The sequence below is a fragment of the Bos indicus x Bos taurus genome, chromosome 9 (genome assembly GCF_003369695.1).
Source record: "Bos indicus x Bos taurus breed Angus x Brahman F1 hybrid chromosome 9, Bos_hybrid_MaternalHap_v2.0, whole genome shotgun sequence".
Taxonomy (NCBI): domain Eukaryota; kingdom Metazoa; phylum Chordata; class Mammalia; order Artiodactyla; family Bovidae; genus Bos; species Bos indicus x Bos taurus.
In genome coordinates, this window is record NC_040084.1 from 74430266 (window position 1) to 74448030 (window position 17765).

Consider the following 17765-nt stretch of genomic DNA (forward strand, 5'->3'; position numbering starts at 1 on the left):
CCTCTGAACAGCAGACCAAGCTGTAACCACGCTCATTAGTGTACATCACATTTCCTGAATACAAGTGCGTATAATGAAAGTCTAAAAAAAAACCTCATTATTTTATTTATTTAGGATGCAGGGAGTTGTTCTGATCTATATTAGCCAAAGTTAAAGGACTCCTGATGTATTTTGTTTTATTTTCTATGGTCAGCTTCTTCTAGAACTGAACACAAACCAACATATTCCTTGTGGGAGAGACCTTCGAACCCTGTTCCCACATGTCTAAACTAACCCTGGGAGTAAATATGTTAAACTTTCTTCCCCAGAATAATCACTGGTGGCTATTACTTACAGTGTACAGGGGATAAGCATGTCTTCCACCAACATCAGATATTCCTGTCTTCTACAGGGACTCATCTTTACAGTTGAAGCAATTAAAAAATTTTTAATTTATTGACATATCATTGATTTATGTGAAGTGATTTAATCATCAAAAGAAAAAAACCAAACATCATTTCTGTGACTCAAATTCACACTTAATGGATGGGCTCTTAAGGGAATCCTAACAAAGAAAAGACTTAGGGTAAAATGTCAAAAGAAACAATGACAAAATGGGAGGTTTAAGGACACAAAGAAGGATAAGGAAAGTTATTTCCAGGACATTTCATAGCAATACATTGTCTGATATTGCTTTATATGTTCAGCTTCAGTTGGGGGGAAATGGTGTCTATATGCAGGCCTATCACACATAATTAAATTTATGGAGATAAAATATGTATTTATTATATTACTTAACAAATAAGAATCTTTATTTTCCCTCTCTGAACAAAACACAAATTCACAAAAGGATTTAAGAAGAATTGGATTAAAAAGTATAGTCTTTACAAAGCAGGGCTAGCTGACGTGGGAACAGTCAGACAACACATTGATTTGATCTAGATTAAAGTTAATTTCCAGGATTTGTTTGCTGTGTCTACCACAAGTTAGCATTGTTGTGAAGTAAGGAGTAGGCAAAATGAGCAAGACCTGGTTACTGCTCTTGAGATCTTGGCAAATCATTCTGACCATTGAGAATTTTGGTAAATTCTCATTATTTTCAAACTTCTCTATTATAGGAGCTGCTGCTGCTGCTAAGTCACTTCAGTCGTGTCTGACTCTGTGTGACCCCACAGACAGCAGCCCACCAGGCTCCCCCATCCCTGGGATCCTCCAGGCAAGAACACTGGAGTGGGTTGCCATTTCCTTCTCCAATGCAGGAAAGTGAAAAGTAAAAATGAAGTCGCTCAGTCGTGTCCGACTCTTAGCGACCCCATGGACTGCAGCCTACCAGGCTCCTCCGTCCATGGGATTTTCCAGGCAAGAGTACTGGAGTGGGGTGCCATTATAGGAGCAATATTCTCCAATTCACAGCCCTAATAAAAAAAATGATTTATCCAACAGCTCACAAATACAACTTTGAGTGGCAATAACAGAGGTCATATATTGAACTCTAAGCATGGAAGCAAGAAGTAAAGCTAAGTAACTTGACATCCCCTCAAAAATGTTGGAGGGAATTCCCTGGGAGGCCAGTGGCTAGGGCTCCCAGCTTCCACTGCAGTGGGTATGGATTTGATCTCTGGTCGGGGGAACTAAGATACTGCGTGTCACACACTGCAGCTAAAAAAAGAAAAGCTTGAACGTCTGCACAGGTTTACCTGTTTAACAGGCACATGTAAAACATGAAGCCACACAAAAGAGAAATAAGGAAGGTTATAAAAGCATATACCATGATGACTTTTTTGCATGGAACAAATATGCAAAATTGTACCTAGAATGAAATATCACATGTAAATGATCCTTATGACCACAGATTTGATGTGCCCCCACTGCAAATACAACTGGGTCATGACGAGCCAAGAAGGAAAAAACAAATTTGATTCACTGCATAGGAAAGAAAGTTGTGGCAATATGCTTTTAGATTTTTTTAAATGATGAGGTTATAGAAGATACACTGAATGTTAGGAATGAAAGGGAATAGAGAAAACAAACAAAAATCCATAGTTACTTATATGAAAACTGAGTTACAATAGCTGTACTGATGGAGGCAGAGTGAAATAAAGCCAAACTGGATGTACTTTGACCTCAGGTGATTTATCAGTGAAAAAACATTTTCTTTAAGGTTTTATCCAAAATGATCATTTAAAGAGAAAGTAAGCATATCACCGGTAATTACTTTATTTCAATACCTTTAAGTCACCCGAGTTATACTATCAATACTTGAGAAACACTGTGCCATGTCCCAGATCTAGGTCTATGCAGTAGGATATTAAGCATGCATTATGACTAAGGCGGCAATGGTTCAGCTAGTGATGAACTGGCCCTAGTCTGAGGTGCTAGCTACAGGTCAGGCGATCAGCAAATCACAAGGAGGTCAGTACCAGGTTTTCTAGTACCACCAAAAGTTGTGAAGTGGTGGTCCAGGCCTGCTAAATCGAGAAAGGTGAATGATGATTCAACAAAACCACCTGGGGACAGAATGTAAGACAATGATTTTCCAAAGTAAATTAAAAAAAAAAAAAAAAAAGCTTATTAGACTCACACATATGAAACTGACACACTACATAAAATTCAAGGTGTATTGAATTTACAGTACAAAAATAAGGCCTTTCACTAAGTCCAAATTTTAGGATTTTTAGTCAGTTTAAGTACAAGGAATCACGTGGACATTCACTACTATTTCTAGCTTCAGAAATCTGCACTTCCTCTTGCAGAGCCTTTGTGTTCCATATACTTTAGGATCAGAATACATAAGCTCATAGGATTGATTCTGAACTGCAACAGTGCTAGGATTCTCACAGAAAAAAAGGCAAAACTGGTTAACCCATTCCGTAGTCTTGAAACCCCTATGCAAATAAATTACCAAAATAATGTAGAACTGAAAATAGTTGCTGAGAAAAATTGCACAGATTTCTGTTTCTTTAAAGAACTTTGTAACAAATGAGAAAAGCAGGGAGGGAGGGGACCTTATCTTCTTATCTCCATCACCCTCTTATCCTCAAACAGTAGAAGCATCATTTCATTGTAGCTTAATTATTTATGCAGGTTTTTTTAAACAGAGTAAAAAAGTAACTGTGACTTTAACTGTGATTTAAAAAATAATGATTTTGGAAAGAGGCTTCTCCATTTACCTGTGTTGTGGATGCTCGGGCTCCCATGGAGAGCACCTCCCCATGACCACCTGTTTTGTTTCTGTTTTGGCTTCTGGCTCCTCTCCATTGTACGTCGCACAACGGCTTCATGACGTTCCTTTAAATGGAACACAGGAGCTGATGATCAGATTCTACCTGGTTGTTGGAGGATTCTTCAGCTTAAGGCAGAGTGGGATGAGAGGTACTACTTAAATTTCAACCTTAATACTCCTAATACTCAGAAGATTCCTAAACTCTACACTTTAAGGTGAGAGTAGTACTATCAACATGGGGGTGGGTGGGTGGTAATTATTAGGTTCCAGCTGATAAAGCCCTTGGCATACAGCAGGTACTTAAAAAAAGGACTATTACTATTACCACTGACTTCCCAGGTGGCGCTAGCAGTGAAGAACCTGCCTACAAATGCAGGAGTCGTGAGACGCAGGTTCCATCCCTGGGTCAGGAAGATCTGCTGGAGGAGGGCGTGGCAACCCACTCCATATTCTTGCCTGGAGACTCCCATGGACAGTGGAGCCTGGTGGGCTACAGCCCATAGGGTCACAAAGAGTCAGACATGACTGAAGCATCTTAGCACACTGCAGGGAGTGTGATGCTTTTCCATCAACTCACATAAGCCCGTAGCACAGGTCTTAGTTTAAGCAGACGTGTAACACATGTGGTTCTGTATTTAAAAACAGAATCTAGAATCTGAGGATGTGGGTAATCCCAACCCACAATTTAATGGACTGTATGACTTTGTGTGACTTAGCTATTCTGAGTCTAAAGCTTCATTTCCACAGAAAGTGGTAACACTCAAAGGTTGAGTAAGAGTTAAATGAGATAACTGATGTGGAAATATTTATAAATGGTAAAGCCCTACAGAAATCCAGTTGCTGGGATTAACACTTCAGCATGCATGAAGTAAGCATAAATAAGTTATAGGTCCAGACCGGAGAAATGAGTTTTTAAAGGTCTTGTGGAAACAATGACAATCACATCATTCTCAACCTGATTTCCACACCACAACCTCCCTAGAAACTATGAAAGTCAGAGTTGCTGAGTCATGTCTGACTGTGACCCCACGGACTATAGCCGGCCAGGCTCCTCTGTCCATGGAATTTTCCGGCCAAAATACTGGAGCGGGTAGCCGTTCCCTTCTCCAGCGGATCTTCCTGACCCAGGGATTGAACCCACATCTCCCGCATTGCAGGTGGATTCTCTACTGTCTGAGCCACCAGGGAAGCCCCTAGAAACTATGACTGCTGGTAAATCTGCTGCCTCAGACATTCTAGCTGTGCATCATGGCGCCTCGGTGGGAAGCTTCACAGTTCATGTGCTGTTTCTGAAACAGACGTGCCTCCCACGTGTCCCCAGGGCAGCATCTCACCTTGTCCTCCTCGAGCCTCTGCCGTCGCTTCTCCTCCACCGCAGCCCTCCGCCGTTCCTCTTTCAGCCTCTGCTCTTCTAGCTTCTTCTTCCGCTCCTCCAGGTGCTTCTCGTAGTGTTGCCTGGCCCGCTCTTCTCTCTCTAACCAGACGATTTCTCTAGCAGCTTCAGGAGGAAAAACAAGGGAAACCAAACACAGGCAAGTTTAAAACCTTAACAGTTGGGGATGTAGAAGTGGCCCACATTTAACAAACATGGATGGGGTCTTTGGTTTTTATTAACCAACCATGGCCTGTGCTTTCCTCAAATTTTCAGGGAAAAAAATACTACTGTTGATTTTGAGCATAATTTAATATGCAAACAATGAGGCAGAAGAAGATGCACTTAATTCTATTCTTTGGGAACTGGAACAGCCCTCCAGTTTGGTACATTATTACTGCAGAAGAAGGCATGCATCACATACTCTAGCCTCAAAGCTGATAGCAATATGATACTCTCAAACCCAGCAGCACCATCTGTCTCTCTCTTATTAAAATATGTGATATCCTTCAGATCGAAAGCCTGTGACTTCCTTTCAACATAGCATTGGTTCTGCAAATGTTAAAAGGATTTGGGAGAGTGGATATGTGTATATGTAAAACTGATCGACTTTACTATACAGCAGAAACTAAAACAACATTGTATATCAACTATATTCCAATCCCCAAGTGGCACTAGTGGTTAAAAAAAAAAAAAAAAAAAAACCCGCCTGCCAATGCAGGAAACATACGAAATGTGGATTTAGTCCCTGGGTTGGGAAGATCCCCGGGAGGATGGCATGGCAACCCACTCTAGTATTCTTGCCTAGAGAATTCCATGGACAGAGGAGCCTGGAGGACTACCATCCACCGGGTTGCAGAGTCAGACACGACTGAAGTGACTTAGCATCAGTTCAGTTCAGTTGCTCAGTCGTGTCTGACTCTTTGCGACCCCATGAATTGCAGCACGCCAGGCCTCCCTGTCCATCACCAACTCCCGGAGTCCATCCAAATCCATGTCCATGGAGTCGGTGATGCCATCCAACCATCTCATCCTCTGTTGTCCCCTTCTCCTCCTGCCCTCAATCTTTCCCATCTTCAGGGTCTTTTCAAATGAATCAGCTCTTTGCATCAGGTGGCCAAAGTATTGGAGTTTCAGCTTCAACATCAGTGCTTCCAATGAACACCCAGGACTGATCTCCTTTAGGATGGACTGGCTGGATCTCATTGCAGTCCAAGGGACTTTCAAGAGTCTTCTCCAACACCACAGTTCAAAAGCATCAATTCTTCGGCACTCAGCTTTCTTTACAGTCCAACTCTCACATCCATACATGACTACTGGAAAAACCACAGCCTTGACTAGACAGACCTTTGTTGACAAAGTGATGTCTCTGCTTTTTAATATGCTGTCTAGCATACACACCAATAAAAATTAATTAAAAAAAAAAGATTTGGGAGAAAATTCCAAAGATTGGTACTTGATGATAGATACGCCTCATGGGCATATTGCACTGAGTCAGCAAAAGGATGTGAGGGATCAAACGAGCAGCCGACCTTGTCTCTGAATTGCTCCTAATCTATTTAGGCATATACAGCTCAAAAAATATTGTTTAATGGATGGACTTAGGGAGTGTCATACTGAGTGAAGTGAATCAGACAGAGAAGGAGAAGTATCATATAACATCCCTTAGATGTGGAATCTAAAAAGAAATGATACGAATGAACTTACAAAACAGAAGGAGACTCACAGACTTAGAAAATGAACTTATCGTTGTCAGAGGGGAGGGATAGTTAGGGAGGTTGGGAAGGTCATGTGCACACTGCTGTATTCAAAATGGATAACCAACAAGGACCTATTGTATAGCACATGGAACTCTTCTCAATGTTCTGTGCCAGCCTGGATGGAAGAGGGGTTTGGGGAAGAATGGATACATGTGTATGTATGGCTGAGTCCCTTTGCTGTTCACCTGAAACTACCACAACATTGTTAACTGGCTATACCTCAACACGAAATAAAAAGTTTACAGTCTGAAAAAAAATAAAATCTATATGACCTTAAAAAAATATCATTTAATGATGGAATGCTTCCTTTCTTCTTTACATATACATGTCCTTTCCTCATTTCCGGGCACAAAACTTTTTTTTTTTAAATATGATGCTTCCTTCAGCCATGATAGCTAAACACATATTTAATGTGAGTTATTAATATTGTAGGCAAAAATATCCAAACAAAGTATCGAGCATAAACCTGGAGGGCACTACATGGTATATAAATTAAAACGTTACTTTTTAAGAGAAAAACAATGAAATTCAGAACATTTAGCTTCCTCTAGATATTTAATATGAGAGATTCTGTATTCCTGCTACCATTAAGTCTTTTCAGAGCTATTCCCTTCAGGAGACAAAGCCACTGAAAGGGATGTGAACTGACTTGCCTTCCGTGGGAAGAAAAGGAGGAGGACAAACGCAAGGGGAGCTTGTTCTCTGACATCACTCAGGGTGGTTCACAGAGATCTGGGTTTCCCCAGCAGCTCTGCTGTTAACACATGGTGAGACCTGGACAATTTCATTTGGATTTCCGTTTTCTCTGGCTTGAAACATGAAGAAACTGGTCTTTAAGGTTCCTTCCTTCCAATGTTCAAATCTCATGGTTTTAAAGAAATTCTCAGGCTCAAGTTAGACATTTACTCTGAGCAAAAGCACACAGTATGAGGGAACGGCTACCCACTCCAGTATTCTTGCCTGGAGAATTCCATGGACAGAGGAACCTGGCAGACTACAGTTCACAGGGTTGCAAAGAGCACGACTGAGCACACACACACTCGATACATATTTACTGAATGATTAAATAAATAAAAAAAATACTCTGAGAACATATGTTAAAAGTAACATGGACAGCATTATTCACAAAAGCCAAGTCATCGAAGCAAGGTAAGTGTCTGTATCAATAGATGAGTGGATAAAGAAGATGTGGTAAGCACAGGCCATGGGATATCACTCAGCCATAAAAAATCATGAAATCTTGCCATTGTGACAACACAGATGAACCCAGAGAATATTATGCTAAGTGAAATAAGGCCTACCTCAACCTGGCCCCTTCATTCTCCCTAGAGGCCTTTGGCCTTACTGCAGCTTTCAAACAAACCATACCTCCCCCATCTCTTTGCTCCCGAGGTTGTGGTTGTTGGGAAAGTTGCTATCCTTGTTTCAGTCCAAACAGTCATCCTTTAAGGCAGTAGTCTCATAAAAGCACAGATTGCTGGATTCTAACCCTCATTCATTTTTACTACTCCCAGGATGAGGCCTAGCAATCTGCATTTTAAACAAACCTTCTAGGTTATGTTGATCCCAGGTGATCCACGATGGCATATGGAGGACCGCTCTTAACTTCTCCAGAAGTTTCATCTCTTCCAGGCTCAACACAGGTCTTATGACTTCTACCACAAACTTAAGCATTTCTTATATTCTGATTTCTGTGTAGCAAGTGACTATTTCCCTTCCTTTTCCTCCCATTCACTATAGTGTTTTTCAGGGCTTCCCCAGTGGCTCAGCTGATGAAGAACCTGCCTGCCAATGCAGGAGATGAAAGAGACACAGGTCCGATCCCTGGGTCTGGAAGACCCCCTGGAAAAGGAAATGGCAACCCACTCCAGTATTCTTCCTGGAAAATTCCATGGACAGAGGAACCTGGTGAGTTACAGTCCATGGGGTCACAAAGAGTCAGACATCACTGAGTGCACATACACAGATAGTGTTTTTCACAACTTGTGTATAAGCAAGGGCCTTAACAATTAGTTCCTGATTTATTGCGAACAATTGTACTTCTTGACTCATTCACCCTTAACTGTGTGGTCTTAGGCAAATTACTTAACTTCCTTACTCCTCACTTGTGTCAGGGTAAATTGTGGCTAAATATGGGGCCTTCTCATAGTGTTTACTGTGAGGATTAAAAGAAGCATTACACCTAACACAGTTAGAACAGTTCTCAGCACTTGGTAAGCATTCAATAAATATTAGCCATTATTGCCAAATTTGTCACCATAATTTCAATTCAGAAAATTCAAGGTAGTTCTTAAGCTTGCGCTATCAATCAAAACAGAGCTAGATATTATAACAATAACAGTTTTATCCCAAATAATCTTTTAAATGAAGAGCATTCCTTCATCAAACTCTTAACTTCCACTTCTATTTTCTACCAGGAAGTGGAGATCCTATTGCAGTGCCTTCTTGAATAATTGTCATCTTTACACAGTCATACAGAGAACAGGCAAATAATGGTGAAATAGCAAACAATGGTTTCATATTATTGCAGAGAATGGTGGTGAGCACCAGGATTATTACCAAGTACAGATCCTGTGACCCTTTAAACAGAAGGATAATGCATAAAAGATTTCAATATTTTAGTAAGAACTGAAAGCTAACTTATCCTAAGAGGTTTAGTTACTTAAAATATTCCCTGTGGATGATATATAATATCAAAGTTTTGTATTTTCTCATTAAGAAATGAGGCTTCTGAGCATAAGAAAAAGAAATCAACACTTGCTATGGCCTGAACTGTGTCTCTTCTCCCAGCAATTTGTACACTGAATCTCTATTGCCCAAAGTGACTGTATCTGGAGCTAAGGCCTTCAGGAGATGGTCATGATTATATGAGGTCATAAGGGTAGGGACCTAATCCAACAGGATTCAGTTCAGTTCAGTCACTCAGTTGTGTCCGACTCTTTGCAACCCCATGAATCGCAGCACCAAATTCCTCCCTATCCATCACCAACTCCTGGAGTTTATTCAAACTCATGTCCATCCAGTTGGTGATGCCATCCAACCATCTCATCCTCTGTCATCCCCTTCTCCTCCCACCTTCAATCTTTCCTAGCATCAGGGTCTTTTCAAATGATTACTCCCTTATAAAAAGAGACACCAGGGAGCTCTCTCTCCTCTCTTTTCATGCTCAGAAGACAGACCAGGTGAGAACAAAGCAGCCATCCATGAGCCAGGAAGAGAGCTCTCATCAGGAATGGAAGCCTACCAGAGCCTTGATCGTAAACTTTCCAGCATCTGGAATTGTTAAGAAAAAACAATTTGTTGTTTAAGCCATGCACTCTATGGTAGTCTGCTATGGCAGTATGAACAGACTATATAACAACTCATTCAGTATTTAAATCATTAACGATCACTAATTTCACAGAGCTCTATGAATGAATAACATGTCCAAAAAGGACCTGTGATGAATATCATTAACCTTTGCTCTTGTGACGTTAGGATTTTCTCCTGGACTCTGAGATCATAATATAAAAATGAAATGAAAACCCATTGTGGCCCCTGGACATGAACAATCCAGTCCCATCCCTGAGCTGCTGCCACCAAGGTTATACTTCAGTGACCCTGTAACAGCTGGTCAGTGACACACAAAGGGGAAATCCACTGTCAACCTGGACTCTATTTAGAAACTTGACTCTTGTACTAAAGAAACAGTGACTCCTGAACTAAAAGGAGTTTGAAGTGAAAGGGTACTGGATAGAGCAGCAGCTCTGGCTTCACAGGAACCTGAGCTCCCCCCCTCCCACCACTCCCATTACAGAGGGACTCCTTGTTACCTCCAACCGTCCTCCCGCCAGAGTTGCCAGATGAGCCCACGGTAACATATAAAGTGTTCAGCGAGTGCCAGGTACACAGTAGGGACTCAATACACGTAACCTCTACACCTCCACACCACCAACCCTACCCCTACCATCGCAAGGGGAAAAAAGAAAGTTTAAAAGGAATAAAACTAAGCCTATTAGTTAAGATTGAGACTTTTAGACCAGGCCAAAATCTGAAACGCCCAAGTTATGTTGAAGCCGGACATGCTGCAGTCCATGGGGTCACAAAGAGCAGGACACAACTGAGCAACTGAACAACAACATGTTGTTTAAAAGAAACAAACCTAAAACAAAGTGTTAAAAAAAAATCATAAAATAATGAATGAACAAAAGCTATCAGGCAAATGAAAACAAAATTGTAATAAATGTGGAATAATAATTCCATTTTGTCTGGCAGTAAAGATAAAATGAAATAATAATAAAAAAAAAAACCAAAGGAGTTAAATAGCTCTCCCAGGATCACAGTGTCTAAAAGAGGAAGAGTTGAAATTATAATTCAGCTCTGATTGTAAAGCCTGTACTTTCAGTTACCCTACAATACTTCCTCCAAATTCACAACTGCCCGTTTAAAATTTCCTCTTGAATTTCCTGGTCAGATCCATCACATAACCTTACTCATTATCTCTACCTCAAACCAGAACCTGATCCGCCTTCTCCACTCTGAAAGCAGATACACGACCTCCCAATAGTTTACGAAGATCTCTTGGAGTCACCCTCAATTTCTCCTTCATGGATGTTCCAACCCAACTCAACACTTCCACAACTGACCTTCTCATTTTACATCAGAATTTAGTGTCTTCTCTCTCATCCTTCCGATTTGATTGGATTTAAGCCCTCCTTTTTTTCTTACTCCTGGGGTTTAGTCTATTTCCTCTTCACAACCATCCTGCATACTGTTCTCAGACATCTCCCTCCCCCTGCCACTGGCCCCACTCCCAAACAAAACCTAATGTCATAGTCCTGCTTGAAGATCTGTTAGTGCCCCCTGTCCCCCGGTTCAGCTCCTTAGACTGACCATATGATCCTCTACATTTTTACGTGCTACCCCTGCCCCAAATACCTCTTCCCACCAGTCAAACTTCAGTCATCATTCAAGTTCTAGGTCAAACGGCTCTTCCTCTGAAAAGCCTTCCCTGGCACCAAGGTCACTCCCTTAGTTCCTCTGCACTCCTACCTGTACGCCAGATGGTAATTACTCTGCTCTTACATGTTTCTGAGTCTTTCCCCACATAAAACAATGACTAGTTTAGCAAATGATTAAAGTAAGTCTGATGAGGAATGAGCTAAGGAATTAAAGGGTTATATGACCTCCAAGCAAAGTGATTTACATTGAGTCTTAGTGTTAATTCAAAGCCTTTTCAACCAGTCATTTAAACTGTTTTCCACTGTCCTCTCATTTGAATATTACGCTGGAGAACTGCCTGGTAACAAAGGTGACCTTGTAGGATACCCACTACGCTGCATCTCCTGCCTGAGGGGACTTCCTACTGTCTTCATCCCTGGACACAGTGGTGGACTAATGAGATTGAGCTGCTAGGGCAGAGCTGAGGTGCTTATACCTGTGAAAGACATTTTCTTTTGAGACGGGAGAGCAGCACTGTGCCAGGACTTCTTATCTTCAGAGCTAGGCTCAATGGAGTGTTTAGCTAGGCTTAAGTCAATAGAGTTTTGCTAAAGCACACAAAGCAATGATTGTCCTCGGACTCTCACTGCCTCGACCCTAATCTACTTTTACTCCTCCAAAAATGTTGCCATCCTCTTCCCTCACTGTCTTACTGAGCCCAGCCTACTCGACCAGGAAGCACAAATGCCCCTCTATCTCTTCGTCCCCGAAGCTCAGAAGCATTGGTTTCTCCAGTCCCAGGCATGTCAGCCAGTCTCTGGAGTCACCTGACCTGCCATCCTCACCTTTATCATCACAGTCGTCATGGTGAGCTGTGCTCAGCTCTTTATGCTGACACCAGTGATTTATAGGCTTTACCTTCACAGCCACCTGGCAAGGGAGACACTGCTATTAAACTTACAGAGAAGGGAAGTAACCTGCTTGAGGTCTCACAGTAAGTCAGCGGGGGGACTGGAATCCAAACTCTGGACTGTCTGACTCTACAAACAAACAAGGAACCATTATGCTAAAAGGCAGGATTGGGAATACTTCCCATGACTAAGGCTCCTCCTCTAGACCGGGAGAAAGTGGGCACCCAACGTGAAGATCCTGATTTTCTCACATCACTCTTGGCCTTCATCATCCGTTTACAAGACCCCTTACTTTTCAGGCTTTAAGACTGTGAGCTTTACAGGCAAAGTAAACTTGGGAGAAATAAATAATGGCTGCTTAGTCACAGTGATTCACCTGATGTTAAAGCTTCAGCCTGTGAGTTACTTAATCCATTCCACAACAAGCGTTTATTCTTCCCAGTCCTGTGCCTGACTCCTGATGCAGTGCTGCAGTATGCGCTCATGTCCGCATCCCTCCCACTCACATGTACTCTGACCCTTGACTGTTCACAGCCTGCCTGGCAGCCTTGAGAGATTTTGTACTCTCTATTCATCAAGAGACAACTTTAGGAAACCAAAAGCCACAGATGACCACAGATCTGTCAAAGTCTTATCCAGCATATATTTGGACTAGAAAGACTGCTTGCCTGAAGCCCAAAGTCTGGGTTTTTGGGTGTGTGTGTGTGTGTGGCGCTCATGTCCGCATCCCTCCCACTCACATGTACTCTGACCCTTGACTGTTCACAGCCTGCCTGGCAGCCTTGAGAGATTTTGTACTCTCTATTCATCAAGAGACAACTTTAGGAAACCAAAAGCCACAGATGACCACAGATCTGTCAAAGTCTTATCCAGCATATATTTGGACTAGAAAGACTGCTTGCCTGAAGCCCAAAGTCTGGGTTTTTGGGTGTGTGTGTGTGTGTGTGTGTGTGTGTGTGTGTGTGTATGTACTGAGGACAGTTTTGTCAAAACCAGTGACTTCCTTATATGTCTAGCAATGATAATGTGAAGTATGAAACCAGGGACAATTTCACTTGTGATTCTAATCAGAGTACAGCATCACTGGTTGTTTACTAATTAATTCTACTCTATCAACATTTTTGAGACGAACATTCTAAGCCAGATTGAAATGATCATGTATGTCTTGACCACACTCTTAGTAACACTGCTGCCCCTGAGTTGACAACACGCTGAAACTGGGAGTAGGAAGAGAGGCAAAGCAGAAAAGTTATGACTGGAGGGGCAATAAAGTCTGGTGAATTTATCTGAGAAACAAGGCAAATATAATCTAATTGAACGTCAAAATCTTTTTTGTATTATCTTATGGTTGTTTCTAATATATTACATTCTGACAGATATCTTGCACAGCTTTGAACTTAGCCACAAAACCCAATATGAATGAACTGAATGAGAGAGTTGAGAAATTTAATTTTTTTCTTCATGAGCTATAGGAGTCAATCATGCAATTCACTGATAATCTTTCATGATTTTACAGACTCTCAAAAGCCTCTGATCCAACAGATCAGATGAGATCAGATCAGATCAGTCGCTCAGTCGTGTCTGACTCTTTGAGACCCCATGAATCGCAGCACGCCAGGCCTCCCTGTCCATCACCAACTCCCGGAGTTCACTGAGACTCACGTCCATCGAGTCAGTGATGCCATCCAGCCATCTCATCCTCTGTCGTCCCCTTCTCCTCCTGCCCCCAATCCCTCCCAGCATCAGAGTCTTACCTCAAACTTAATCTGTATCACCTTCAAAAAGGGAAATCTTATATCTTCCTAAACACAGAAGACTACTTGCCTGCTCAATATTCCTCATATATTCCTTAGAATTTGTCAGCATACTGTAGGATTATTAGTTTCATAACATATATGAAGACCAAGTAGTTTCAAGGTACAACCATTATATAGATTATCTTTGTGTCCTTGTTCAAATAACTGAGAAACTGCTTAAGAATGAGATTTTCAGACTTGTTTGACTGGATTTATAAGGACAGATATTACCTGATAATTTGGTAATATCTAACTAATTTGCAGTATACCTGCGGCATATACATTGAAATGCACAGACTATTCGCTTACCATTCAACCAACAGCTGTTAGACATCAACTATGTGCCAGGCACTTTTCTAGATACTAGGCTACAGAAGTTAAAAAAATGACATAAGTCCTTTCTTATAATAAGCTTATATTCCAGTGAAGGCGGACAAGACAATAAACAAGTAGAATATCAATATATACATGTTTAGATGTTGCAAATGACATGGAGAAAAATAGAGGTTGCTAGTTTGGGGAGCTGCAAATCTGAGGAAGATGGCCAGGGAAGGCATCACCAAAGAGATGGCATTTAAACAATACCTGAAGGAGGAGAGAAAATTATTTACATGCATCTCTCAGGCCAAATATTCCAGGTGGAGGGCATAGCAATGTAAGTTCTAGGAGGTTAGAAAATTGATCTTTCACTTCAATAGCCCCAGGATTTCTAGCTCAATAGTGACCCCACATCAAATACTAGGTGAATGAATACGTGAATTAAAATAGCATGAAATAGCTTCTTAAAAAGGAGGTGGTGGTAGTGGTGGTGGTATTACTTTACTAAAGTCAAAAATTTATATTACATAAATTTCACATGCTTTGATTCTTGCAGATGTTTTAGAAGACAGGTTAGTAACCAGGATCTATTCCAAGTTCTTACAGACTCTTAATGACTCCAAGGTTAACAAACAGTCAATGCCACAAAGTATTTTCAGAAAGATGTCAGAATCTGCTCCAACACTTACCTTTACCCTCTGGTTCTATGTCAAGTGGACAGTGAGCACAGCATGCACATACCCTGCTTGTATGTGGAAGCAGAAAGGCTCGTCCTCTACACGAGAGCTGCGTATGTGCCCAGCTCTGAAACCTGAAAAAACCCACCACCTGAATACAAAGCACAGGGACTGCTCTCTGTGTAACAGCATCGCCATTTGCTGCAGAATGTAAACATGGATCTTGGTGACCCTGTACATAAACAGCTGATACGGCAGAAAGAAAAAAGGGTCCAGTTCCTTCCTTAAGCTAAATTATCCCATTGCATTTTTAAAAAAATAAAAGACAATGCATAAAATAACTTACATCAGCAACTATGGCAGGCTTACACAACAGAAAGTACAACCATTGTGTTAATTTGCTCCTAAACGGGATAATACAGAGTGAAGTGCTTAGAACATTGCTTTACCCATAGTCAGTGCTCAATTAACATGATTATTATTAATAATATTATTAGTATTTAATTAAAGGCTTGAGGATAGTCATAAAATTATGCACCTGTTTTATATTTAGCCCTATGTACTGGGATAAAAAGAATTAGAAGACTATGACCATATTCTTTAAAAGCTTGAAATATATACAATTAGAAAGTTCTATAAAGTCCCACTAGACAAGTTCAATAACATACAAAATAGCTAAAACATGATAGTTATGCAAGGTACAATATATAGTAAGAAAATGAGAGTTTCCAAGAGGGAAACGATCATAAAAACTAGGAAGGCTTCAAAAAGAAGGACTGGTACTGAATGTGACAGATGGACCAAGTAGGTCAGTGAGACACTTTTGGGTAACTAAAGTCCAAATTTATTAAAGTCTGCAGTAGGATGATAGCAGAAGCAGCAAATTTAAAGGCAAGGATCTGAGCCCTCTGTTGAAGACAGAGGAGCACTGGACCTGTGACTATGTGGGTTTAGGGACAGGCTGTGAGGCAACCTCCACCTACAAACCTGAAGCCACCGCTAGAAGACTAGGCTGAGTCCAGACTGACCAGTAGGCCCTACAAGTGGCTCAACAGGCCAGCGTGGAGACTAGGCAGTGCACAGCACTGGACCACCGGGAAGAGAACTTTTTATCCTGCAAAAGATTCAGTAGTTAAGGCTGGGAGTCAGAAAGATGCCAGTGCCTCCAGCAGCAGCAGAAAGTATTAAAAAAAAAAAAAAGAGACCTGAAAAATAATGCTGTGGGGGTGGGGAAGGGTGGAAGGCATATTGGTGCAACTGACTGGTACACAGCAATGACTCAGAGGAGTGAAAGTCGATGGACAACTTACTGTATAGAAGTTGATTGAGTTTTAGACGATAGGAAAGCATCTACTACCTTAAAGAGTGAGTTGGGAATGTGGAACCCATAATATCAACACAGGAGAGTAGAAATCATGAGAACAAATACAATTCTCCCCACCTAGCCCAGGAAAAAAACAAAATTAAAGCTTAGAAGAGAGATGGTAAAAAATATGCAGAAGTCAAGCGAGAAGTTTGAAGGAATGACCTGAATTAGAGTCAAATGAAATAGACTAGTTGAGGACATTTCTTCATGAGAAAACTTTTTAAGGCAGAAAAATAAAGCTTTCAGAGTATATATGCCCAACCAAATGAACAGAACAGTCCCTCACTTCAAGAATTATGCCTGATTTTATGTGATAAATTGAAGGATAATGTAGAAACAGCAGGCCACATGACATAATCCTATCACAATGCATTAAAGCATGATCAGAGATTTAACCCACAGAAAGTTATTAACAGACCCTCTGTTTGCAAAACAATACAGACATGACATGTCACCCAAAGCAAAGATCTTTATTCTCCTTCTTTCTACTTTGCTTTTTAAAATGTGGTCTTAAAAAAAAAAACTTCAATGACTTCAATATTAATTTCAGCCTACATTCAACAGTAAATAATCAATCTCACCAGCCAATTGCTTTCAACTTTGCTTTGTTGGAATTTCTGAGATGTATTCTTTTTTTTCCTTTATACTTGGAAAGCTTTAAACTTTGAAAGCTTGGTAACAGTTGATATTATCAACTGCTTTTGTGTTTTCAAAAAGCACACTCCAAAGATCTTTGAGGTAATAGCCACTCCTCCACCCTACCTGCCATTTTTTAAAAAACACTATTCTGCTGCCATTATAGTTTCTGCTAACAGTTTATGGGTAGTTTATCAGATGCCCTTTGATCTTCTCTTAGTACTAAAATCTTTTAGAAATAGCCCTTTTGTATTCTAAGGCACAGCTTAAATCAGATGCTAGGTTTTAGATGACTCTTCACAAACGTAAGGCCACGTTTCCATGTTTGTGTATTTCTGAAGATTAATTTCTACTCGGAGAACTTAAGTGGAAAAGAAGAGGCCAAAACACATTGGTTTAAAATTTTAAAAGAAAATACAATTAATGCAGAAAAAATAAGAACATAAAAATAAAAGTGCAGAGCAAAATAAAATATAAATACAATAAATAAAATGCTACTTCATTAAAACTATGGCTGTCAACAACAAGAGAAGAGATCAAAAGTAAGGAAACTGTAGTATTAAATATAGCAGGGGTAAGAAGGAAGAAAAACAAAGCCTAGAATATGCTGGGTGTGCTAGTCGCTCAGTTGTGCTCGACTCTTTACAACCCCATGGACTGTAGCCTGCCAGGCTCCTCTGTCCATGGAATTTTCCAGGCAAGAATACTGGAGTGGGTTGCCATTTCCTTCTCCAGGGGACCTTCCCAACCCAGGGATAGAACCCAGGTTTCCCGCATTGCAGGCAGATGCTTTATTGTCTGAGCTAC

At 40.9% G+C, this 17765-nt stretch overlaps 1 protein-coding gene across 16 annotated transcripts in view; it reads right to left on the bottom strand.

The window, feature by feature from the left end:
* MAP7 (microtubule associated protein 7) overlaps positions 1 to 17765 on the bottom strand; it is a 176818-nt gene that overhangs the window by 31346 nt on the left and 127707 nt on the right. For 9 of the 16 annotated variants that reach the window (XM_027551663.1, XM_027551668.1, XM_027551666.1 and 6 more), the window contains 2 exons: positions 4537 to 4700; positions 3150 to 3267 (listed from right to left, as the gene is read on the bottom strand). In XM_027551663.1, the coding sequence (XP_027407464.1) occupies positions 3150 to 3267; positions 4537 to 4700 (282 nt within the window). Of the gene's footprint in view, positions 1 to 2399; positions 2487 to 3149; positions 3268 to 4536; positions 4701 to 17765 lie in introns of all 16 variants that reach the window. The other 7 variants (XM_027551656.1, XM_027551657.1, XM_027551654.1 and 4 more) reach the window with 1 other exon arrangement.